The sequence below is a fragment of the Agelaius tricolor genome, unplaced genomic scaffold (assembly GCF_023055355.1).
Source record: "Agelaius tricolor isolate 1412-34295 unplaced genomic scaffold, bAgeTri1.0.p SCAF_69, whole genome shotgun sequence".
In the NCBI taxonomy this organism is placed as follows: Eukaryota; Metazoa; Chordata; class Aves; order Passeriformes; family Icteridae; genus Agelaius; species Agelaius tricolor.
In genome coordinates this window covers 454004-478242 of record NW_027269329.1, presented here as the reverse complement: position 1 = coordinate 478242, position 24239 = coordinate 454004, and the positions used below count along the sequence as shown (strand labels likewise).

General features: G+C 49.1%; 1 protein-coding gene across 11 annotated transcripts; it reads left to right on the top strand.

Moving 5' to 3' along the window:
- The first annotated feature begins 1284 nt into the window (after positions 1-1284).
- ARNT (aryl hydrocarbon receptor nuclear translocator) lies at positions 1285-23869 on the top strand. Of its 11 annotated transcripts, none has more exons than XM_071417496.1 (23): positions 1285-1400; positions 7953-8058; positions 9588-9632; positions 10302-10346; positions 11258-11302; positions 13092-13305; positions 14412-14625; positions 14708-14773; positions 14889-14988; positions 15308-15373; positions 15495-15580; positions 15975-16051; positions 16212-16346; positions 16781-16855; positions 17633-17784; positions 18568-18678; positions 18857-18932; positions 19355-19478; positions 19793-19892; positions 20234-20336; positions 20562-20721; positions 21539-21693; positions 22243-23869. In XM_071417496.1, the coding sequence occupies exons 1-23, from the start codon at positions 1376-1378 to the stop codon at positions 22330-22332; spliced, it is 2370 nt and encodes a 789-aa protein (XP_071273597.1). In that variant the 5' UTR covers positions 1285-1375; the 3' UTR covers positions 22333-23869. The 11 variants fall into 11 exon arrangements, 10 of the variants coding, with proteins under 10 accessions (XP_071273597.1, XP_071273594.1, XP_071273595.1 ...); XM_071417493.1 differs by having other exon boundaries at positions 20234-20387; positions 21542-21693; XM_071417494.1 differs by having other exon boundaries at positions 20234-20387; positions 21539-21684.
- The last annotated feature ends 370 nt before the right edge of the window (positions 23870-24239 follow it).

Sequence of the window (24239 nt, the reverse complement as noted above, 5' to 3'; positions counted from 1 at the left end):
AGCTCCAGGGACCCTCAGGTGGGTGTCCCTTGGCTCCAGGGACCTTCAGGTCTCTTTGTTGCAGCTCCAGGTGTCTCTTTCTGGCTCCAGGAACCCTCAGGTGTCTCTGTCACAGCTCCAGAGGCTCCTCAGGTGTCCCTTCCTGGCTCCAGGGACCCCTCAGGTGTCCCCTCCTCTCTTCAGGGATCCTGCAGCACGTGTCCCCCAGCACTCAACACCCAATCACATCCCTAAGGGACCGGAACAGGGGCGGATTTACGGGACTGAGGGGTCAAAACCACCCAAAAAAGGGGGGAAAACGTGGCCTTGAGTCCCCTCTGCTCCTTCCTTACCTCCCTGTGGCCGGCTCTGGGTCTCAGTCCTGGCCCTGCTGGCTCCAGGCCTTCATGAATTCTGCAGGAATGTGCCGGCATCACTTTTCAGACACAAGCCAGAGGATCAAATTCCCACCCCACACCCCCTTCTCCCATCAGGAGAAGCCTCTGAGTCCTTTCATGAGTCTTCCTGGTGACTTGGGGTGGTTTGGGAAGCATTTAGGAGGATTTATCCCCAAAATCTAAAGGCTTTGCCAGTGAGAGGATTTCGAGGTAGTTTTTTGCTTATATTGGAATAGACTGGAAGAAACTCTTGGAAAACACATTGAACTGAGCTGCCTATTTGGATTTTGCAAGACAGCTCCATGAAAACCCCAGAACACCCAAAATACGCCAAAAATCTCCTTCAAGTTTCTTTATATTCCTCCTCTGCGAGAAAAAACAATCACTTTGGGACGACGGTGAAACTTTGACACCCCGAGAGCTGGGCTGTAGGGGTGTTGCAGAGATTTTTCAGCGAAGGACGAGTTGTGGGGTCCTGTTGGAGGCCCCAAATCCCAGTTCTGACAAAAAAAAACCCCGTGCCAATCCCAATCCCAGTTCCGACCCAAATCACATGTGCAGTCTGAATTCTCATCTTCATTCCCTGGGGTTTAGAACCCCAACCTCGCCCCAGTCTCAATCCTAAATTTAATTTTAATCTTGATCTTAATTCCAATCCCAATCCCAATGTTACGTGACGTCATCAACACCACCCGCTATAGCCACGCCCCTTGTTAAAGCCCCGCCTCATTTTCGGTGGAGGGCGGGATCTCACAGACTTCGCCCCGCCCCCAGCCGTGCCCTCCGCTTGTCCCCGCCCCCAGCCCTCCGTTTGGACCAATAGCAGCGCTGCATCTCCCCGTGTCCCTCCCCCCGCCCCCCTATTGAACCAATAGAAGGCCGGCGTGGCGCTGGCCCCGCCCCCGCGCTGGCGGGGCTGTGGGGCCGGCGGAGGTTTTCCTGCGCCGCCATCTTGGATCGGCGGAGCGGAGCGAGGAGGGGGGCCCGAGACCCCCGTCATGGCCGCCACCGCCGCCAGCGCGGGTGAGCCGGGCCGCGGCGGCACGAACGGTGCTGGGGAGCGGGCTGAGAGCCTCAGGGAGGGCATGCGGGGCTGAGGGGGAGCACAAGGGGTCTGAGTGGACCCAAAGGCGGCCTCCAAAGCTGAGGGCGACCCTCAGGGGCGGGGGATGTCATGAGGGGCTCTGAGGGTGGTGAAGGGGCCCTGGAGGGGCTGACAGGGGCGTGAGGAGGCCCCTGAAGGGCTGAGGGGGAAATGGCACAGTGGGATGGGGGCACCCTGGAGGGGTCAGGGCTGTGTTTGTCTGGATTTGGGGTGCTTGGGACTGGGGGTCCCTGGTGGTATGAGGGACCCTCGAGGTGGTTTTGGGGTCCCTGCACTGGGTTTCTATCATCACTCCTTTGGATTTATTTTCCTTGACGGCTTCTGCCCCTTTTTCAGTTGTGTTTCGCTGAGGTTTTTCTTAACCCCCAACACAAAGTGCTGGCCCGGTGTGAAGGTTTTGCACCAATGTTTCTTGGAGCTCTGTGAAGGAGGGGAGGGCCTGGAGCACAATGTTCCCTCAGCTTCGGCTCCTCGGGCTGCTCCCCAGAGTCCTCAACTCCCTGTGCGCAGGAAGCTGGGAGCTGCTGATCCCTGATTCTTGCCAGAAAAAGATCTGATTTTATCGATTTTCTGGCTAAACTGCTCTGAAGTGAGCTTGGATCCTGATGAGCCCAGCGTCTGTGAAGTCGTGATTGATTTACAGCGTGGTGGCTGAGATCAGAATCTGAGCTTTGTTTGTTTTTGAGGTTTTTTTTTAGTCTTAGCTTGTCCTTTGTGGCTTGAGACACGCTCAGGTTTATCCAGGAGTGTTCAATGACACTGCTGAAGGATTCTGGGCTTTTATTTTAACGTTTCAGGAAGGTTTTGTGGTTTTTAATGGTGAACAAACACACTGGGGACTCATCCTGTGAGATACTCGTGGGTATCCAAGCATTTGTGGAAGTGGAGTCTTCAGGGTTCCGTGGTTTTTTGCGTAAGAAAGTTTTAAATTCTGAAAGAAATGAGAAAGAATTTTCAACATCTGTGTTTAATATTTATAATCATGGGCAGAGTCACCAACTTTTACACAGAGGGAGGGAAATACACAAGCAGTAAACATGGGGATTATTAGGAGATTAAATCCTGAAGAATTCTCACAAATAATGTGGGTCTTCTTTTCATGAAAGTGTTAAAAAATGGATTTCAGGGCTCCAGTGAATGCTGGATAATGCCCCAAAATACCCAAAACGTCATCATTTCAACCCCTTAGCAATGGAAGAAACATTCTTTTCTTAATTTCCATATTTCTTCTTGGAGAAAGTTCCCATGGGGATGAAAGTGCTGAGCTGGCATTTCATGGGAAACTCAAACAAACTAAAAACCTTCTGCTTCAAAAAAAAAGAAAAAAATCAATTTAATGTACCCCAGCCACAGAAATGGAAATGTTTTGTAAATAAAAAAACCATAAAAGCAGAAATATCAAAGCCTTCTAGTTGTGAGTGAAATGTAGAGTACTTTGAAGGCTGATTTATCTGCTCCCTAACATTTTGGGAAGATCCCAAATGGGTGAATTTAAAGCAAATCTTGGGAGATTTGATACCCAAACCTGAGCCTGGCAATTAACCCCCTGCTGAAGCTTCTGCAGCACAGAGCACCAGTTTTGCACAATAAAAATGCACATAAAATCTGCAGCAACCCCTCTCATAAATCCCAGCTGGGAATATTTGCAGGGATTTTATTTTGGAGCCTTTTTTTTTTTGCCCTGTTGGGATGCCAGTGGTTGCAGCAGAGCCTTTCCCAGGAGAGCTGGGCTGGGAGCCTGGAGCAGTGATGGGGGCTGGGATTTGCATTTGCTCCTTTCTGGCCTTAATTAAATCCAGCCCATGGTGTGGGGGAGCAGGGATTGCTTCTGGCAAGGGCTGGGACATAAACCGAGCCAGGATTTTGGAAAAACACCTGGGATTTCTTGACTGGACACCTCCAGGAATGGTGACTGCAGAGCAGCCTTTGCTGGGAAGGAATTTTCCCTCACACCCATCCCAAAACTGCCCTGCTATAACTTGGGGCTGTTTCCTCTCAGGGAGCAGATCCTGGCTCCATCCTCCTTCCAGGGAGGGAAAACTCCTCCAGGAATTCACCTCAGGGCTTTGGAATGGGGAGAAGACAGAAATTTGGGAAGGAATCCTTGTGTGTTTCCTGGAAATCCCAAAGAGGGATGAAGCCAGAGCTCTTCCCTTCTTGTCATTTGTGAGAATTCTTCAGAATTTATTCTTCTAACAATCTCCACCTGTGTTTCCCTCCTCCTGCTCTCCCTGCCCTGGTTTTTGGGGGGCTGTGGCCACTCTAAAGCAGGTCCTGGTGCCCATCTGGGTCTGTCCTGAGGCAGGAGAGGGAAATGCCCCTCATGGGCTGCGTGCTGGGCTCCAGGAATTCATCTCGGGGTTTGGAATGGGAAGAAGACACAAACAGGGAGTTTGTGTTCCTGTGTGTTTTCCTGGAAATCCCAAAGGGTGATGAAGCCAGAGCTCTTCCCTTCTTGTTATTTGTGAGAATTCTTCAGAATTTATTCTTCTAACAATCTCCAGCTGTGTTTCCCTCCTTCTGCTCTCCCTGCCCTGGTTTTTGGGAGGTTGTGGCCACTCAAAGCAGGTCCTGGTGCCCATCTGGGTCTGTCCTGAGGCAGGAGAGGGAAATGCCCCTCATGGGCTGCGTGCTGGGCTCCAGGAATTCACCTCGGGGGTTGGAATGGGGAGAAGACACAAACAGGGAATTTGTGTTCCTGTGTCTTTTCCTGGAAATCCCAAAGGGTGAAAACCCCAGAGGCTCTTCCCTTCTCTTCCCTTATTTGTGAGAATTCTTCAGAATTTATTCTTCTAACAATCTCCAGCTGTGTTTCCCTCCTCCTGCTCTCCCTGCCCTGGTTTTTGGGAGGCTGTGGCCACTCAAAGCAGCTCCTGGTGCCCATCTGGGTCTGTCCTGAGGCAGGAGAGGGAAATGCCCCTCATGGGCTGCATGCTGGGCTCCTGGGAGATCTCAAAGGTCTGAAAATCAATTTTCTGTGTCTGTCCCTGCGTGGAGCTGGGCCCAGAGCTCGGTGTCACTTCCTTCCCCTGCCCACAGCGGAAATTCCTTCCCCTCAGGAAAGGGATTCTCCTCTGTGCTCCAGAAACTTCATTTCTGTTCCCACCATGTCCAGATAGGGCTGGGGAAAAGGAGGAACCCTCCTGTCCTGCTTTATTCCCACTTGAAAACTTCATTTTGTTCAACAAAACCCTTGGATGTCACCTTGGGACTTTCACAGCAGCACCTGAGCGATCCCAAATCGAGCAGAGAGGAGATGGGGAAGGGTTTCCACCTCTGGTTTGTTCTTTTTTTGTTGTTCTCCAGATGTATTTTAGAATTGCAGAGGATCCTGGTGTTTTGTTGCTGCTCTTGCTTGGGATTGTTGGTTTTGGCTCCTCCAGCTGGATGCTTATTCCATACTGGAGTCACCCCTGGGAAATCCTATGGATCTGCAAGGAAAAAACTTCCTCAGCAACACCAAGTGCTTGGAGGAAAACAAACCAGGCAGGCAGAGAGGCTGGGAGTGTTCATGTGGTAAAATGTGGTTAATTTTGGCAGAAATGGCAGAAATTTGGGAGTGGGTTTGCTGGGAGGTGCAGGCACACCACTGAGGTGATTGTACAGCTCCACTTTTAGCTGGAAATAAACCAAAATGCAACTGTGGAAGTGAAATTAAACTGTGGTTGGACTGAAATCTGGCTTTGGGCAGTGGAGAAGAACTTGGCAAGCCCAATTTAAAGCCCATTTTTGTCCCTAATTCTTTAAACCTGACCTCAGTTCTTCACTTTGTGCCCCCAGCTGTGGCTGTTCCTGCCCGAGCTGCTCTCGGTGCTGCTGAGGGTGGTTTGGGGAGCCCAATTTTGGGGTTTTTGGGGGTGTCTGGGTGCCTTTTGGGGTCCCTGCACTTGGATAAAGCAGAAGTGGTTTGGGAGGTGCATCAGGCTCAGGTTGTGGTGGAGATTTTTGGGCTGGAGCAGTTGGTTCGTGGTGGTTTCACAGCACATGAACGAAGCCACGGCCATAAAAATATGCCCAGAGCTGACTGATTTCAGCCAAACAGGAAAAATGGGGTTTAAGGCATTTGAAAAGTCATTTTCTGCTGTGGAACAGACTGTTTGAGTATAGGGTGGGTTGTGATGGGGATGCTGGGATGTGGATTCAGCTTCAGCCACACTGAGCAAGCTCTGAACAACTGCAGAGTGTTACTGGAAATGTGCAGGGAATACAGGGGAAATACAGGGAATGTACAGGAAATACAGGGAATATACAGGAAAATATACAGGAAATACAGGGAATGTACAGGAAAATACAGGAAATGGAAATACAGGGAATATACAGGAAAATACAGGAAAATAATGGAAATACAGGGAATATACAGGAAATGGAAATACAGGGAATATACAGGAAATATAGAGGAAAATAATGGAAATACAGGGAATATACAGGAAATGGAAATACAGGGAATATACAGGAAATATAGAGGAAAATAATGGAAATACAGGGAATATACAGGAAATGGAAATACAGGGAATATACAGGAAAATACAGGGAATATACAGGAAAATACAGGAAATGGAAATACAGGGAATATACAGGAAAATATACAGGCAGATAATGGAAATACAGGGAATATACAGGAAAATATACAGGAAATACAGGGAATATACAGGAAAATACAGGAAAATGGAAATACAGGGAATATACAGGAAAATACAAGAAAATTTAATACAGGAAAATGAGATATAGGAAAATTGAATGCAGGAAATATACAGGAAATATACAGGAAAATACAGGAAAAATACAGGAATTATATAGGAAAATGGAATACAGGAAATACACGGGAAAATAACAGGGAAATGGAAATACAGGAAAATGCAGGGAAATGAAAATGCAGGAAAATCCAGGGAATGGAAATGCAGGAAAATCCAGGGAATGGAAATACAGGAAAATGCAGGAAATGGAATACAGGAAAATGCAGGGAATGGAATACAAATATTCTATAATATATATAGAAAATATTCTATATATAGTATATATAGAATATACAAATACAGAATATTTGTAGAATATTCTCTACAAATAGAATATTTGTAGAGAATATGAAATAGAATATTTAGAATTAAATAGAATATTCTACACAAACAGCTCAGCTCCTCCTCCCTCCTTCATGGTGCAGCCTCAGCCCCTTCCCTGCTCCCATCAGGCTCCTCCTCTGTCCCAAATCCCAAATCCCAAACCCCAGCTCTGGATTTGGCAGCCCCTTCCCTGCTCCCATCAGGCTCCTCCTCTCTCCCAAATCCCAAATCCCAAACCCCAGCTCTGGATTTGGGAGCTCCTTCCCTGCTCCCATCAGGCTCCTCCTCTCTCCCAAACCCCATCTCTGGATTTGGGAGCCCCTTCCCTGCTCCCACAGGCTCCTCCTCTCTCCCAAATCCCAAATCCCAAACCCCATCTCTGGATTTGGCAGCCCCTTCCCTGCTCCCATCAGGCTCCTCCTCTGTCCCAAATCCCAAACCCATCTCTGGATTTGGGAGCTCCTTCCCTGCTCCCATCAGGCTCCTCCTCTGTCCCAAATCCCAAATCCCAAACCCATCTCTGGATTTGGGAGCTCCTTCCCTGCTCCCATCAGGCTCCTCCTCTGTCCCAAATCCCAAATCCCAAACCCATCTCTGGATTTGGCAGCCCCTTCCCTGCTCCCATCAGGCTCCTCCTCTCTCCCAAATCCCAAATCCCAAACCCCAGCTCTGGATTTGGGAGCTCCTTCCCTGCTCCCATCAGGCTCCTCCTCTCTCCCAAATCCCAAACCCCATCTCTGGATTTGGGAGCCCCTTCCCTGCTCCCACAGGCTCCTCCTCTCTCCCAGATCCCAAACCCATCTCTGGATTTGGGAGCTCCTTCCCTGCTCCCACAGGCTCCTCCTCTCTCCCAAATCCCAAATCCCAAACCCCATCTCTGGATTTGGGAGCCCCTTCCCTGCTCCCACAGGCTCCTCCTCTCTCCCAAATCCCAAACCCATCTCTGGATTTGGGAGCTCCTTCCCTGCTCCCATCAGGCTCCTCCTCTCTCCCAGATCCCAAACCCATCTCTGGATTTGGCAGCTCCTTCCCTGCTCCCACAGGCTCCTCCTCTCTCCCAAATCCCAAACCCCATCTCTGGATTTGGGAGCTCCTTCCCTGCTCCCACAGGCTCCTCCTCTCTCCCAAATCCCAAACCCCATCTCTGGATTTGGCAGCTCCTTCCCTGCTCCCATTAGGCTCCTCCTCTCTCCCAAATCCCAAACCCCAAACCCCAGCTCTGGATTTGCCTGAGCTGTGCAGCTGAGGAAGCAGCGTGTGCTCCTCAGAGCAGCACATGAGGGACATTGCCCCATCCAGCCCCAGCAGATGCTGCCACCCAGCTCCCTCTGACTGGGTTCCACTGAACCACAGGGGTTGGAACTAAACCTGGTTGATTTTTCTCTGATTATTTTTCTCCCCACTCCTGTTTAGAGATGGCAGCCGATGTTTCCTCGTTGGGTGCCGCCGTTGGCTCCGGGAACGCCGGCTCGGGAGCCCAGGCTGGGGCAGCTCCGAGAGGCAGCAAGAGACGGCCTGGGTGAGTCAGGGAGGGAGGGCTGGGCCAGAAGGGCCTTTTGGAGGGAGTTTTGTTCTCCAGAATGAGCTGTGGCTGCTTCTGGGACGTTTCCTGCTGCTTTCAGGTGGGCTCTGTCCATCCTTTCCCTTTGTGGTCAGCTACCATTTATATAATTCTGTGCAAACATTTGACTTTATGATGTACTTCAGGGTTCTGTCTTGTAATTATAGGTTAAATCTGTATTTCTCTTTGCCTGAACTGTGTGAGCTTGGTTATATTAAATTTTCATTTATTCTAGCTCTCTGTCCACCTCAATGTGCACTTACTGTGCATTACACTTGTGAAGTTTGGTAATTTTATCAATATATCTATAATATATTTTAAGAAATTTTATCAATCTATCTATAATATATTTTAAGAAATTTTATCAATATATCTATAATAAATTTTAAGAAATTTTATCAATATATCTATAATATATTTTAAGAAATTTTATCAATCTATCTGTAATATATTTTAAGAAATTTTATCAATCTATCTATAAATGTCTCCCTTCTTTCAGTAGCCTGATAGATCTGTACCTACAGATATTATTTTGTTACTTAAACCACACTTAGGACACCATACTTACTGTTCTTTTACTCCTCAAAGAGGGGATTTAGTGACATATTCAGAGGGAACTAAAAACTTTGCACCTCATAGAAGGAACAGATACACACCAAAGACTGAGAGCTGCCTCAAGACCTGGTGGAACAGAGAATCAATCTGAGTTTTGGGGCCTTCCTCCAACCTTTGCAGCTGTGCTGTCCCTGGGAGGGGTGGGGGGAAGCCACAATGTGCTTCTGGGAGGTTTTTTTGTTTGCTCCAAATGCCTCTGCAAATTCAAAGGGAGTTGAGTGCTTGTTCCCAGATTTCTGGCACGAGAAATTGCCTCGGAATTTTCGAGCAGACTGAACTCTGCACCCCTCCCAGTCACTGAAACCCTTTCCTCCAGCCCCATTTGCTGGTGCTCCCACTCCCCTGCAGCTCCTCCTGCTCTGCTGCATGCACAGCTTTCCATCCCAAAAGGAAAGGTGAAAACTCCTCTGTCCTTCCACATGAACTGCTCAGAAGTGAGGTTCTGGCCCTGTGTGAGCAAACACTGCACAAACTGAACTTTAACTCCAGGAAGGTTTTTACCTCCACTTTTTTTGTTTTGTTTTAATTTTAAATGCACCCAATCCAGGTTTTTTAAACTGGGAATGCTCCATCTGTAGGCTGTTGATGGTCCTGGATTCTCTTTGGAGATCCAGGCTTTTGGAACAGAAGGTTGGGATTCAGTGGATGCTCCACGTGGGTTTTCTTCCTTTGGAACTGTTTTTCCTTGCTCTGTTCCTGATAGACACCTAAAAGAATTCCCCTTTCCAAACTTTGTTTTGTATTAGAATCACTAAATTGCATTGGGATTACTTAATTTTTCCTTCCCAAGGAATCATCCATGGGCACAGACAGAAAAGTCATTTAAAGGAGAAACCACTTGGTTAGCAGTTATGTTTTTTTCTGTTTTTCAGGCTCGATTTTGATGATGATGGAGAAGGGAACAGTAAATTCCTCAGGTGAGGGAGAACATGGCATCCAGAAGTTTCTATCCTGTGTCTCTGTGTTTTCTCTGGAGCAAGACCTTTCTGCTCCTGGGGCTTTTCCTCTCTGGATGCAGTGGGAATTGCTCCAGTTCCTCAATATTCAGCAACGTTCCTCCATCTCTGTGGCTTTTGTTGCTGCCTCAGACATTCATTAATCCTCATCTGCTGTAGGGATGCTCCAGTTCCAGAGACTTCCTTATTCCTGAGGAGTTGGCAAGGCTTTCAGGGCCTCCTCATGATCCATATGGAGCACAGAAGAGCTGGAATATCTCGTGGCATTTATTTGTAGCCACACTACGTGGTTTAGGATTGAATAACTCCAGTGATACTGGAGTTAACTCCAATAAAAACTTCAAATCACTCCAGTTCCACAATTCCCTGCATTCTTGTGCTTTAAGGATGGTTTCAGGATGATGAATGTGGGATTTACCAAGAGAAACCCTTGGATGGAGATCCTTATTTGGGCTACTTTACCTTCCAAGGGCAGTTTGGGGTGATCAGTGAATTATCCTGCACTGCCCACAGCCAAATTGGTCTTTTTAACCCCAGGCATTTTTTTGGTGGCAGTTATTAAACCTTGTTTTCTGTGGGTTTTTGGGAAAGAAGGAACTGCAAACACTTTAACCTCTCCCCTTCTCCTAGATGTGATGATGACCCCATGCCAAACGATAAAGAGAGATTTGCCAGGTAAGAATTTGATGATTTAAAAGCTTTTTTTTTTGTGCCAAAAAACCTTAATTTGAGAGAGATCCTGCAGCTCCCTTCTCACAACCATCAGTCTTTGAAGGGATCCACACATAACCCTTGATGTTTTTGGGAGCAGTTCACTGAGAGTGACAATGACATTCCTCTTTCTCACCATTCCTTTCAGCTCTGCCCTTGGACTCTCATTCTTTTCTCCTGCTCAAGAAATTTGCAGAGATTCCAAGTTTCCTGCTCAGTACAAGTTTTCCTTGAACAGGCTTTCCTGGCACACGCTGGGATTTGTGTGTTTTGGAGGGAATTACACAGAAGCTCTACAAACTGGGGGTTTTCTGGACATTGTAGGGAATACTTGGATCAGTTTTTGGTGTCTGACACTATCTCTGAGTGTTGGGACTGAGCCCATGGGATTTTTACAGCCATTTTAAGCTCCATTCCTTTTTCTAGACATGTTCCAGCCCATCAATGTCCCATTTCCCAGGAGGGGCCCAAAAATGCCCCCTGGATTTGGGGCAGTCCTGCTGTTCTTACCTTCCAAAGGGCTACAGGGAATTCCAAGCTGGGATTCTCCAGCTTTTTAAGTGGTTCGAGTCCTTCTGAAGTCAAGCAAATCAAAAATATCTTAGAAATATCAGAATACTTCTAATATTAGAAACAAGCAAATTAGAACTGGGTCACAGCCTCAGAAAATGTTTTGAAACTCCAACACATCAGGCACCAATTGAATGTAGAATGTTGCAAACTAATGACTGTTTTATTTCATGGAACTGTTCCTCTGCAAAACAGACCTGTCCCTAGGCTGGGTTTCCTAGTCCATCTTTCCATTTTTTTTTTTTTTCCCCATTTCTTTCAACTTTTTTTCCATTTTTAGCTTAGCTGGCTGATTTTATTTTTAGGTCTGATGATGAGCAGAGTTCAGCGGATAAGGAGAGACTTGCCAGGTAGGAGAATGGAGATTTCAAGCATGGACAAGCAGAGTTTTTCCTTTCCTTAATGTTTCTCTAGGCATCCCTTCTCTCTCTTTTTTTTATTTTATTTTTTCCCTCCTTCCCTCATCTGCTGCAGAAGATTTAACAAACTCCTGGAAATGGCTGTGGAATTGGGATTAGGAGGGGAAAGGCATTGAGGAAAGGCACACCTCATCCTTGGAAGAACCTTTTTAGGGAATACATGAAAGGATTTATTTACCAAAGGGTAGAGCTCCTGCTTTCACCTCTAGCTTTGCTAACCTGTGCTAAATACAGTTCCTCTTGTCCTGGCTCCCAAATTGTCCATCTGGGAAGGTTTTGTGTGCTGGGAATGCTGCTGGACTCTCAGAACAGGCAGGAAAAGCTGTCTTAGCTCAGGTGTTTTCCTTCCAGGAAAGGTGGTGTCACTGGAAACAGCATTTAATTTTTCCCCCTGAGTTTCTATTAGTAATTAATGAGAGGCTGTGCCTGAAACCACCAGAACAGTCACCAGGAATGGGCCCTGCAGACACCTGTGCCCATGTGCAGCTGATTTGTCACAGACTTCAGCCAGTTTGGGGCAGTTTTGTCCTTAAAGCAAAACCTGACCCCCAGAGTTCCTTTGCTGACTGCACTGAGCTGTGCTGAAACGTTTGAGGAGGGCACAGAGGTGTCCCCAGGGTGGACAATCCCAGTTCTCCCACCCTTTCCTCATGGCAGAGTGAAATGGAAATGTGGTGGTGATTCCCCAGTAGCTTTTGTTGTTGAAGGATCTTTGTTTTTCACACCTGAGCTTGTGAGTTTAGAGAAGCTGCCTGACCCAAAGGTGAGGTCACTGAATGTCTGCACACACCTCGTAGTGATAAATGCTCCAGTTTTGTATTTATCCTTTTATTCACCTGCCTATCCTTGCTCCTTCCAACACTTCCATCTCATTTCACTTCCCACCATGTGCTTCCTTGCACATGATCCATCCTTCTGTAGAGGAAACCTGGCTTTGAAGCTCTGTTTTGGAAAACCCACCTTAGGATCCCAGTTCAGTGATGTATCCTGGATAAAAGAACCAAGTTCTGCTCTGATGGGAGCCAAAGGGGTGCCAAGAACCTCTTCAGGTGGCAGCAGTGGTCTCAGAGCCACCACCCAGGTGCTGCCTGCTCCTGCTGTGCCCAGCTTGGTTGGCCTTGATGATCTGTGCAGAAATGAGGTGTAACCTGCTCGGGAGCGTTCCCTGCCATGCTGGTGAGAGGGCTCTTGGTGTCACTGAGAGGTGCCTTCCCAGAGGTCAGCCCCAGCTAATTCAGATCACTCAGAATCCTGGGCTGGCTGGGGCTGGAAGGAGCCTTAAAGCTGCTTCCCACAGCTCCCAGCAGCCCAGCTTGCCCAGAAGAGCAGATGCCCCAATTTTAGCTGCACACCTGGTGTGTCTGATGGTGCAGGTGATCTCATCCACCCTCCCATGCACAGTTACTGCAGGGAGGTGACTCCACTTTGGGAGCAGCTCCTTTGGCTTCCTGCAGCATTGTGTGCATTGTGTGCTGGATGGGGAAGGTCAGCCCAGATCCTCAGCATCCCCACGTTCCAGGGAGCTGCTGTGACTGAGGAAGGTCCAGGTGTAGCCTCTCCTCCTTGCCCTGTCTCCACACTCCCTGTGCACGCCCAGCATGTGAGGCTTGATCCTAATCCCGACGGCGTCTCCGTGTGTGTGTGTGTGTGTGTGTCACAGGAACCTCCCTTACCCCTGACAACCTCACCTTCCTCTCTCCTCCTCCTCGCCCTCTGGCAGGGAGAACCACAGCGAGATCGAGCGCCGGAGGAGGAACAAGATGACGGCCTACATCACGGAGCTGTCCGACATGGTGCCCACGTGCAGCGCCCTGGCGCGCAAGCCGGACAAGCTGACCATCCTGCGCATGGCCGTGTCCCACATGAAATCCCTGCGCGGCACCGGCAACACCTCCACCGACGGCACCTACAAACCCTCCTTCCTCACCGACCAGGTCTCTGCCCGTACAAAAAACCCCTTTTCCTCTTTTTATTAAGGTCCTGGAAGGTCACAGTGAGGTGTCCCTGAAGGCTTCTGATCTTTGTGGGAATTGCAGCAATCAGAGGGGGAAATTAAATGATGGGAGGGGGGAAAAGCCCAAACCCAGGGGGTGTTTTGGCTGTGGAGTTGAGAGGTGTCAACCTCTCAACCTCTCCTTTCTCTCTGCCCATATAAAAAATCCCTTTTCCTCTTTTTATTAAGTGGTCTTAAGGTCCTGAAAGGTCACAGTGAGGTGTCCCTGAAGGTTTCTGATCTTTACCTTGATGCTGCTTTGTGGGGATTACACCCAAACCCAGGGTGTGTTTTGGCTGTGGAGTTGAGAGGTGTCAACCTCTCCCTTCTCACTGATCACTGAGAGGTGTCAACCTCTCCTTTCTCTCTGCCCGTATAAAAAAATCCCTTTTCCTCTTTTTATTAAGTGGCCTTAAGGTCCTGGAAGGTCACATTGAGGTGTCCCTGAAGGCTTCTAATCTTTGTGGGAATTGCAGCAATCAGAGGGGGAAATTAAATGATGGGAGGGGGGAAAAAGCCCAAACCCGGGATGGTTTTGGCTTTGGAGTTGAGAGGTGTCAACCTCTATCACTGACCAAGTCTCTGCCCATATAAAAAGTCCCTTTTCCTCTTTTTATTAAGTGGACTCCTGGAAAGTCACAGTGAGGTGTCCCTGAAACTTTCTGATCTTGGCCTGATGCTGCTTTGTGGGAATTGCAGCAATCAGAGGGGAAAATTAAATTATGAGTGGAGGGGAAAAAGCCCAAACATGGGGTGTGTTGTTACAGGATATGAAATAACACAAAGCTCACACGCAGCTTTCTTAAGGTAAAAAGAGTATTTTTAATTTCTGATTTTAACATTTATAGATTTTTAGAAGTGACAGTGGATTGTCCAACGACACCGGACAAACTTACCAGTTTATCAAATTTCTCCTCTTCTATCAAAGAATGCAAAACAATCGCTTATTTACATAAAGCCTGTGAGAAAGTTCGTTATTGGAAGTCTTAGAAAAATCAAAAAACCAAGGTGCCAGGGATGAGTTGAGAGGTGTCTGTGTGTCTGCAGGAGCTCAAACACCTGATCCTGGAGGCAGCTGATGGCTTCCTGTTCATCGTGTCGTGCGAGACGGGGCGCGTGGTTTACGTGTCGGACTCGGTGACGCCGGTGCTGAACCAGCCTCAGTCCGAGTGGTTCGGCAGCACCTTGTACGAGCAGGTGCACCCCGACGACGTGGGCAAGCTCAGGGAGCAGCTCTCCACCTCTGAGAACGCCCTCACAGGTACAGCAGGGGCTGGCACGTGAGGGGCTGGCAGGTTGGGGACAGCCTGCAAAGGACTTGGATTAAATCCTTCCCTTTGTAGAGGGGACCAAGCCCTGGTGCCTTTCTACCAAGGATGCTGCAGCCCCCCCAGAGAGTGCATCTAAAGGTACCAGCAGTGACACTGGTGTCCTGCCAGTTCCCAGGACATCACCTGGCACCACACCTGGCTTGTGGAAGGACTCCCAGTGCAGCAGCATCTCCTTTTCATTGCCTTTTTTTAGGTCGTATCCTCGATTTGAAGACAGGGACTGTGAAGAAGGAAGGGCAGCAGTCCATGAGGATGTGCATGGGCTCCAGGAGATCTTTCATCTGCAGGATGAGGTAGGAAGGAATTCCCTGGGGAGATCTCTGAGCCTAAAGCCAGACTTGCTCCCTAAACCTGGCCCTTCCATGCTTTGATTTCAGCTTTTTTTGGGGCTTATTTTGATGTAGACATGACAGAACATGGTTGAGCTTTCCCTACAGACAAATTCTCGAAATGTTTGTTTGCCCTGTTGTTGTAGAAGATCCAATTAGTTTCAGTCCCCCTTGAGTTCTGCAGAATGAGGGGTTTTTGTGATGGAAATTCTTCTTATTCAAGATATCCAGATCATTTCCATGTTGCTCAAGAAAGATCAAATCCTTTCTAACCCTGGTGCAGGTGTGGCAACAGCTCTGTGGACCCGGTCACTGTCAATCGTCTGAGCTTCATGAGGAATCGCTGCAGGTAAATGGCACATAAGTTATATATATATATATATATATACACATACAACACAGAAATAACACAGCTGAACAGCTTGCCTCACCTTCCCCCACTGCAGCACAACCTCTTTCTCTCTCCCAAGGAATGGTTTAGGTGCAGCCAAGGATGGAGAACCCCACTACGTGGTCGTGCACTGCACGGGCTACATCAAGGCCTGGCCCCCAGCAGGTAACAATCCCACCTTGTGTTCAGGTGGGCTGGGTTTGAGAACACATGGTCTGAAGTTGCCATTCCAGGAGCTGAATGTGCCAGGAAGTGCTTTGTAAACACATCTATGACTTAGTTTAAGATTGATTGAATTTTTGCAGGTGAAGCAGCAGAGGTCTCTCTCTGTAGAGGATGAAAATAATATTGAATTGTCTGATGTGCAGCTTTTGCTGAAATTCAGAGATTTTCATTCCTTCTGGTGAAAAAAGGGAGGGGTGGACATCTTAATTTACCAAATCCCTTCATGGGGAAGAGTATTGAGTTACAGACCAGGGCAGAGAGATGTCTTGAAGTCCATTCCTCTGAAATTTTTCCTGTACTAACCTTGCTGGAATTTTTGGCCCTCCCCTCCCAGGTGTTTCCCTGCCTGATGATGACCCTGATGCTGGCCAGGGCAGCAAGTTCTGCCTGGTGGCCATTGGCAGGCTGCAGGTGAGTGCCCCGTTCCCCTTTTCCAACATTACCTTGTCCTGGTAATCTCCAAACTTCAACTGTTGTGTCTGAAAACATTCCCTGATGGCCACAAATGCCAGTGCAGGGCTGGGAGCTGAGGGCCAGCGAGGGTTGGTGACTGTCCCTGTGTTCCTGGCAGGTGACCAGCTCCCCCAACTGCACGGACATGAACAATGTCTGCCAGCCCACAGAATTCATCTCCCGACACAACACCGAAGGGATTTTCACCTTCATCGACCACCGCTGCGTGGCCACCGTGGGTTACCAGCCCCAGGTGAGGACCTTTAGGAGCTTGTTAAGGAAAAAAGTGCTCTTGAAATTTACTTTGCCTTCTACATCGTGGCTCTGCTTGTCCAACAGAGCTGGTAAACCATGCCCAGGGCTTAGCCCAGACATGTGTTTCTTCTCCACTGGTTGCTTTTCCATGTGTTTTTCCAAGTGCTTTGATCATGGGAAGGCTGGGTGTCTCTGGATTATGTCAAATGTCAATTAAAGCCATTTTTGCCTCAAATTGAGTTAAAGATCAAACACGAATCAACAGCTGTTGTGCTTTTCTTTTAAAAAACAGCACACCAGCTCTTGTGCTTGGGTTGTGTAACAGGGATTTGGGGGGGAAGGAGCAGGAACTACCTGTCCAAGGATGGATTAATCATGGAATCTGCCTGCCAGATGAACTGACTCGATCTCTCACAACTCCTTGACAAATAGGAACTCTTGGGGAAAGACATTGTGGATTTCTGCCATCCAGAAGACCAACAGCTTTTACGGGACAGTTTTCAACAGGTAAAAGCATCACAGCTGCCCTTTGCATGCAGGGTGGAATTCAGATTGGAGCTCGTTCCGAGACTGGAATGTCTTGGTGCTTGCAAAACAACAAAATTGACTGGAAAACCAAGAAGAAAAACAAAGCTTAGATAATTCTCCTGTGCAAACAGTTGCAGATTTAGTCATATCATGGAATGCAAAATGAAACAGAAGCATCTTATGTCTTAACTCCTGAATCCAGTCTTAACTCCAGCTCTGGCTGCTGGTCCAGTTGGCTTTTAGGGCCAGGGATGTGGCTCCCAAGTGCCTGCTTGACTTGGCTGAAACCCTGGTTCATCTCTAGGGCCCAGAACCCGCAGTGGAGGTGGTTTTCTTGCCCTGTTGTCGTTACTGTTATTTCTGAGGGCCTTGGACTGGTGGCAGGGCAGGTAAGGCTGCCCCTGTGGTTTCATGACTCCAAAAACCAGCTGCTCATATCCATTGCTCCAAACCGTTGGAATGGGAAGCTACAAGCATGTGTTTCATTTCTTGGAGGCTTTTCCATACATCTCACCAGTGCAAAGGAGATAAGAGAAGTGAAGCCAAAACAAGGGGATTTTAGATTCCCCTCCTGGATCCTTTAGGAATCAAGCTGGCCCAAGGGAATAGCGCCATTTAGTTTGGGAAGGCTGAGATGTGGTGGTCCAGGTTTGAGGCAAAGGGCCATCACAGGGGGCTGGGGGGGAGCTTGTGCTCAGGTTACTCTTCCCCCACCTTTGATCAGGTGCTACTGATGTCATTCCCTTTTGGTTTTAGGTGGTGAAGTTAAAAGGGCAGGTGCTGTCGGTCATGTTCCGCTTCCGGTCCAAGAACCGCGAGTGGCTGTGGATGAGAACCAGCTCGTTCACCTTCCAGAACCCCTACTCGGACGAGATCGAGTACATCATCTGCACCAACACCAACGTCAAGTGAGTGCCTGCACAGGGACAAGAACCCAGGGCTGGGCAGCCTCAGCCTCTCCCCAGCAATCTCCACAACCCTGGAGAAGTTCCTAAATCCCTCCGGCTCCCATTCTCTGCTGGGCTGTGCCAGGCAGTGGAGGGCTACAAAGTGGAGGAATTGTCTTTTTTGTGTGGCTTAGCAAGCTGCCAAAATTCAGCTCCAGCAATGCCTGAAATTACTGAAATCTGCCTTAGAATGCTCTTGGATTCCTGTCACAGCCCTTCCATCTTTGGGAATGGTCAGAGCTGCTCTCTCTTTCCATGAGGGAGCTCCACACCCCTTGCAAGGACCAAGAAGCTGTGCCTGTGTGTGATCTGACAACCAGAAGGCTGGATTGCCTGGGAAAGGGAAATCCAGGATTTTTTTTGCAATGAGGCAAAGTAGCACTGCTTCCCTGCAGAGCTGCAATCTGCTGCAAGCCTGGTTTCCTGCCCCATGTCAGAGCTCTCTCTTTGAACTTCTTCATTCCACACACAGCCATTCCCACACCCAGAACCCAAAAATCCCTGTGGAAGTTCAGAGCAGAGCAGCAGGGTCTGTGTGGTTGTGCTTGAGGTGTGCAGGGACTGAGTATGGAGGAGGGAGACTCCTTTCAAGGAAACCAGGTGGAAACTCCCTCAAGTTTCTTCACTCAAATGGGCTTTTGTATCTTGTCCCAGACATCCACACCCTGCTACACACAGGACCCAGCTTTGCTACCAGTTGGGACTTTTTAAAAAAATCTCTTTTTTTCTGTGTTTGCTTTGCAGGAACTCGAGCCAGGAGTCCCGGCCTGCCCTGGCAAACTCCATGCCAAGGCCTCAGCTGGGGCAGAGTGTCAGCCTTCCCCTGGACATGGGCACAGCCCCACTGCCCTCAAGGTCAGGAGGAGCTCAGCTCCTTTTTCCATTTCCTCCTTCTCCTCACACACCCTTCATTCCCAAATTCCCCTCTCTGCAGCCAGGAACTCCAGGCTGACAAATCCCTGGTGTAACCACCCAGAGCTGTTCCCTTGGGAATTATCTTGTGTTCCCCTGCCACAGACACTTTCTATTTCAGGCAGCAGCAGCCACCCCAGGCAGAGCTGGAAGTGGGCCCAGGAAGGGAGAGCTTGGCTGGCTATGAGCACTCACAGGTGAGTCCAGAGGGATTTGGGCACTCCCTGTTCATTGTCCTGCACTGTTTAAGTCATACTTTTGCTGGGGGTTTAAAGGTGGTGCCACCAGGTTGAGGTGAGGCTTTAGGGGGAGGTGTTTGTTGGGTGTTGCTCAGTTCCAGTATTTATCACGTGGAATCAAAGAAACATGGAATAATTTGGGTTGGAAGGAACTTTAAAGCCCATCCACTTCCACCTCCTGCCATGGGCAGGGACACCTTCCTCCAGACCACTCTGCTGCAAGCCCTGTCCAGCCTGGCCTTGGACACTTCCAGGGCTGTGACTGGGCATCCTGACTGGTCCTGCTATCCCAAAAACCACTTCAGAATCCCAGGAGTGGCTGGGGCCCTGTGCTCACTCCCTGTGTGCTGAGGTGTGAGCAGCCCCATGTCCCTCCCCAGGTCCCTGTCCAGCCCGTGAGTGCTGCTGGCCCTGAGCACAGCAAGCCCCTGGAGAAGGCTGAGAGCCTGTTCAGCCAGGAGAGGGACCCACGCTTCGGGGAGATCTTCCCTGGCATCAGCACAGGTGGGTCAGCAGCTCAGGTCAGCTCCTCCTGCCTGCCCTGGTCACGTTTGTCCTGCTTGGCCCCTGTGGAGCAGCTCTCCAGTCTGCAGTGGATGCTCTGACCCCAGAGAACTTCCATGAGAGTTCGGTAGAAAATGGAAAAGAAATCAAATTTCTTTTTGAATTTAACAAAATTCAACAAAAAAAGGATTTAACAGAATTGTCTGGAGAAGGAACCAAGGAGTCTTCCTTCACACAGACACATCTCTTCCACCTGCTTCTCTCCCTGTTCCTGAGATGTCCCAGCCCAAAACTGACTCGTGCTCTCTCCACAGATGAGAGCAAAGCCATCCCTGCCAGCACCATGCCAGCCAACCCTCCCCTGTTTGCCCAGGGAAACACCTTCACTGCTGCACGGCCTGCTGAGAACTTCAGGTGAGCCTTCACCTGTCCAGCTCCTGCCCATTCCCCTGCTGTGCCCTGGGCATGCCCAGCATCTGGGTGCCCACAGCCCTCTCAGCAGTTTCCCAGTGTAGAACCATGAATCATTTAGGTTGGAAAGGCCTTCCAGGATCACCAAGCCAGCCGTTAACCCTGTGTTTGCCACTAACCCCTGTCCCCAGCTGCCACACCCACACATTCTTGGCACACTCAGGGGTGACCCATGGGCAGTTACCCATCAATTATTGGGCTCATTTCCCTCCACCAACGACTTGAGCAGAAGAGTTTGGTGCCTTTTCCTCCTGGAAGTGCCTCAGACACCCGTTGTGTTGCAGGAGCAGCAGCATGGTCCCTCCAGTGAACATCATCCAGCAGCAGCAGCCCTCGCCCTCCGGCCGGGTCCTCTCCCAGATTTCCCGGCACTCCAGCCCAGCTCAGGTCAGCGGGACCACCTGGGCTCCAGGGACACGGCCGGTGTTCACAGCCCAGGTAGCACAGCCCACACCCTCAGCTGCAGGCTCCCTGCTGCCTCCCAGCCCCTTCTCTCCACGGGGAACCATCCTGCTTCCTCCTTCGGGGCTGAGCCAGCAACTCCTCCCTGAGCTGAGGGTCGGGATGAAGCCGTGCCTCCTCTTCCTCTCCTGTGTTTTTGCTCTCTTACAGCAAGTGGCATCTCAGACAGTGAAGACCCGACCTCCTTCCTTTGGCATGGGGACATTCCAGGGCACGCCGTCCTCCTTCAGCTCCATGACAGCGCCGGGGTCGACGGCGTCTCCCACCACAGCGCCCTACCCAGCCCTGGCCAGCCGTGGCACAGGCTTCAGTGAGTGGCCTTTGGGGGGCAAAACACCCCTGGCAGCATCCAGCTGTGGTGGCACGTGCCCTCCATCGTTTTTGGTGGATTTTGGGAGTGCCTAAATGTGAGGGGCAGAGTTGGAAGTTGTGCTTTGACTGATGTCGGTCACCTTCAATCATCTTCTGTGATCACCTTCAATCATCTTCCAACCACAGGGTTGGAAGTTGTGCTTTGACTGATGTCGATCACCTTCAATCATCTTCCAACCACAGGGTTGGACTTGGGGTCCTTGTGGATCCCTTCCAGCTTGGGATAATTGGGGTCCTCCCAGCAGATGAATTTTGAACCATTTTAAAGCTGACTGGGAGGAAACAAACCCCTCTGGGAGTCTGTTTGTCCAGCAGATGAATTTTGAACCATTTTAAAGCTGACTGGGAGGAAACAAACCCCTCTGGGAGTCTGTTTGTCCAGCAGATGAATTTTGAACCATTTTAAAGCTGACTGGGAGGAAACAAACCCCTCTGAGAGTCTGTTTGTCCAGCAGATGAATTTTGAACCATTTTAAAGCTGACTGGGAGGAAACAAACCCCTCTGGGAGTCTGTTTGTCCAGCAGATGAATTTTGGACCATTTTAAAGCTGACTGGGAGGAAACAAACCCCTCTGGGAGTCTGTTTGTCCCATCCCATGGCAAACACCTGCATTCCTGTGGCAGGAATTCCTGCCCTGTCACCAGCAGCAGCACCACAGAGAGCACTGCCCTTCCCAATCCCATCAGAGCCCTGGAGAAGCTCCATTCCCAAATCAGGGGTGATTCACTGCCTGTGTTCTCTGTTCTCTGTCCAGCAGCCACGGAGGCAGCACCGACCCCGGCCCCGTTCCAGCCCCGCGCCGCCGACGCCGTGGGAATGTGGCCGCAGTGGCAGGGACAGCACCACGGCCCAGCATCCGGCGAGCAGCACGTGCAGCAGCCCCAGCCCGGCCAGCCCGAGGTCTTCCCAGTAAGATGGAGCTTTTGAACCCCCCAATCTGCTGGGATCCACTGGTCTTGAAGCAGCCAGAGCTTTGTCCCTCTGGTTCAGATCAACTGGGGAGGTCCCAAACTCCTGGATAACCTGGTGGAGCTGGAAGTGGAGAGGGCAGGACTGGCTTTGTGTTTTTGTGTCTGATCTGTTGCAGGATCAGTGTGAAATTCTAGTTGGGTTAACCCTTCTAATGAATTCAAAAAAACAAAGCTACAGTCCAATGAAATTTTAAAAATTCCTGTGAATTCATAATTGTAGTTGGTGATTACAGCTTAAATTTCCTGCTCTCCTTAAATCTGCCCTGCACACAGACCCTGTGTTCCCTTGGGAAAGGAACCAGTTCAGTCCACAGCATCTATTCCAGCAACCCCATGATTAAATTACCCACATGATCATGGAGCCATGGAATTGTTGAGGTTGGAGAAGCCTCTGAGATGGAGTCCAGCTGTTCCCCATTAATTTCCAATCTAAACCTCCCTTGATATTCCAGTCTGGATCCTAAACCCTCTCCTTGTATCCTCACAGGACATGCTGACCATGCTGGGGGACCAAGGCCCCAACTACAACAATGAAGAATTCCCAGAGCTGAACATATTCCCTTCTTTTTCTGAATAAAACAAGCCTTAGGGGGAAACAGCATCAAGCTCTCTCCAATACCCACATGTAAAGGAAAACAGCTGAGTCTTTTTCTCAAGGAACTCTCTGAACACTTCCCACCTTCTGGAAGCAGAGCTCCGAGGAGGGATGGCCTTGGAGGACGAGGTGGTTTGGGCACCTCCTCCATGTGGGATTGTTCTGGAAGCTTCAGGACCTGAGTGCCACGAGGCTGAAGGCCCCAGAGCCGCTCCCAAGTGGATTTTTTTTGGGGGGGGAGGGATTCCTGTCTGCATCACAGACAGCCCTTCCAAACTTTTTAAGGTGGCTTTTGACTGTTTTTATTTCATTCTCTGCCGTGACTTTTTTTTCTATAAAATACAAAACTATTGGAATTTTAAAATACTGGAAGGAACTCTTCCAAGTGTTAGCCCTGTAAACACAATCCTGGAGGGTGCTTGAGTAAGAATCCACGTCCCAAGCCAGTGTTTTCCTCCTTTTTGGAGGAATTCTGGCTGTTTTTGGAGGGTTGTTACAGCATCTCCAGTCCAGGGTGCTCCACGTGGAGATTCCTGTGTTTTTCTGGAATCTTCTCTCTCCTGTGAACTGTGCAATGAAATCAGTGTGACCCATGAACCCCCCCCCTTGTTACCCTGGGATAATTAACAAGCCATAAAAATATTACCCATGTAGCTTTCTTCTGGATGAATCCATTTTCCAGCTGATGGTTTCTGTGCTGCCACAAATTGATGTTTCAACAGGTTGGTTTGGGATAAAAGCTGCTCCGTGGAACTTGATCACCTGTAGATGAGTTCCTTGTCCTCGTTTCGGAGCTGGATGGAGGAGAATCCCTGGATTTGAGAGGATTTTTCAGGGAATTGCTGAGGAACTGTGTGATTTCACTACATTTGCTCACTCACCTCCTTAAAAGAAGAATTCCTGCCATGGGATGATCCTGTTGCCAAATGACAAAGAGTAAGAGGAGAGCTGGAAAAGTAGGGAACAGAATGAAATTTTTTATATATATATATATATATATCTATATATATAAATTTTTAATTTTTAAACATTGACTTGGAATCTTCTGGCTTTTTCCATGGAAAAAAAAAAACAAAAAAACCCCAAAAAAAACAACTTGTGGCCAACCCTGCTCTCCTCAGGGGCTGGAAGAACCATTTGATTCCCTCTTGCTTCAATTCCAACAGGAAACTGAATTTCAGAGTTGGACTTGGAAGGAAATTTGGCACAACAGCACCTGGGGAAGGATCCCAAGTGTTCCTGGTTTTGTTTTGAATGGAATTTGGGTGTTCCCCCCCCTTTTCCCTGCATGTTTGGGGGGGCTCTGGGACCCCCAGGCTGGTTGTGAGTGTCCTCTCTGCTGGCTGAGGGCAAGAATGGGGAACCCCCCCTGCCTTTTTCCAAGAGCTGATTCCTGACTGAAATCTGAAACCTTTGTGTCACCAACCCAGAGAGATTCCTCTTGTAAGTGGAGCAGGAACCTTTATTCTTCCCTCTCCTTTTCCCTCTGGAAAATTAAGACTTGAAGGTTTTGTTTTAATTGGTTTTTGGGTTGTTTTTTTTGTTTTTTTTTTTTTTTTAATTTTTATTCCAAATTTCTCTATGGAAAAGTGGGAACATCCCATTTGAAGTCATCCTGGGAGTCTGTTCCCAGCAGTAACCTCCTCCCCAGCATCCCATCACATCCTGGGCCCTTCAGTTCTTCAAGGGGAAGGAAAATCCCCATTTCCCTGAGCCCTTCCAGGTCCTGGGGCTGTATTCCCCCCCCAAAAAATTTTCCAGATCCTGGGAGCTGGAGGAGCCCAATCTGTTGGGAAGGAGAATGAGGAGAGGCTGGCAGGGCTCCCAGGGCTATTGGGGGGCACAGGGGACAGGCTGGGCCTTTCCCCCCTCTTTGGGAGCTCCAGTGT

Excerpts from the sequence above, each read along its gene's own strand:
- ARNT (XM_071417492.1), top strand. The coding sequence starts at position 1,376 with ATGGCCGCCACCGCCGCCAGCGCGG. Across the intron at positions 1,401-7,952 it reads CGCCACCGCCGCCAGCGCGG|AGATGGCAGCCGATGTTTCC; the intron begins GTGAGCCGGGCC and ends ACTCCTGTTTAG. Across the intron at positions 8,059-9,587 it reads GGCAGCAAGAGACGGCCTGG|GCTCGATTTTGATGATGATG; the intron begins GTGAGTCAGGGA and ends TCTGTTTTTCAG.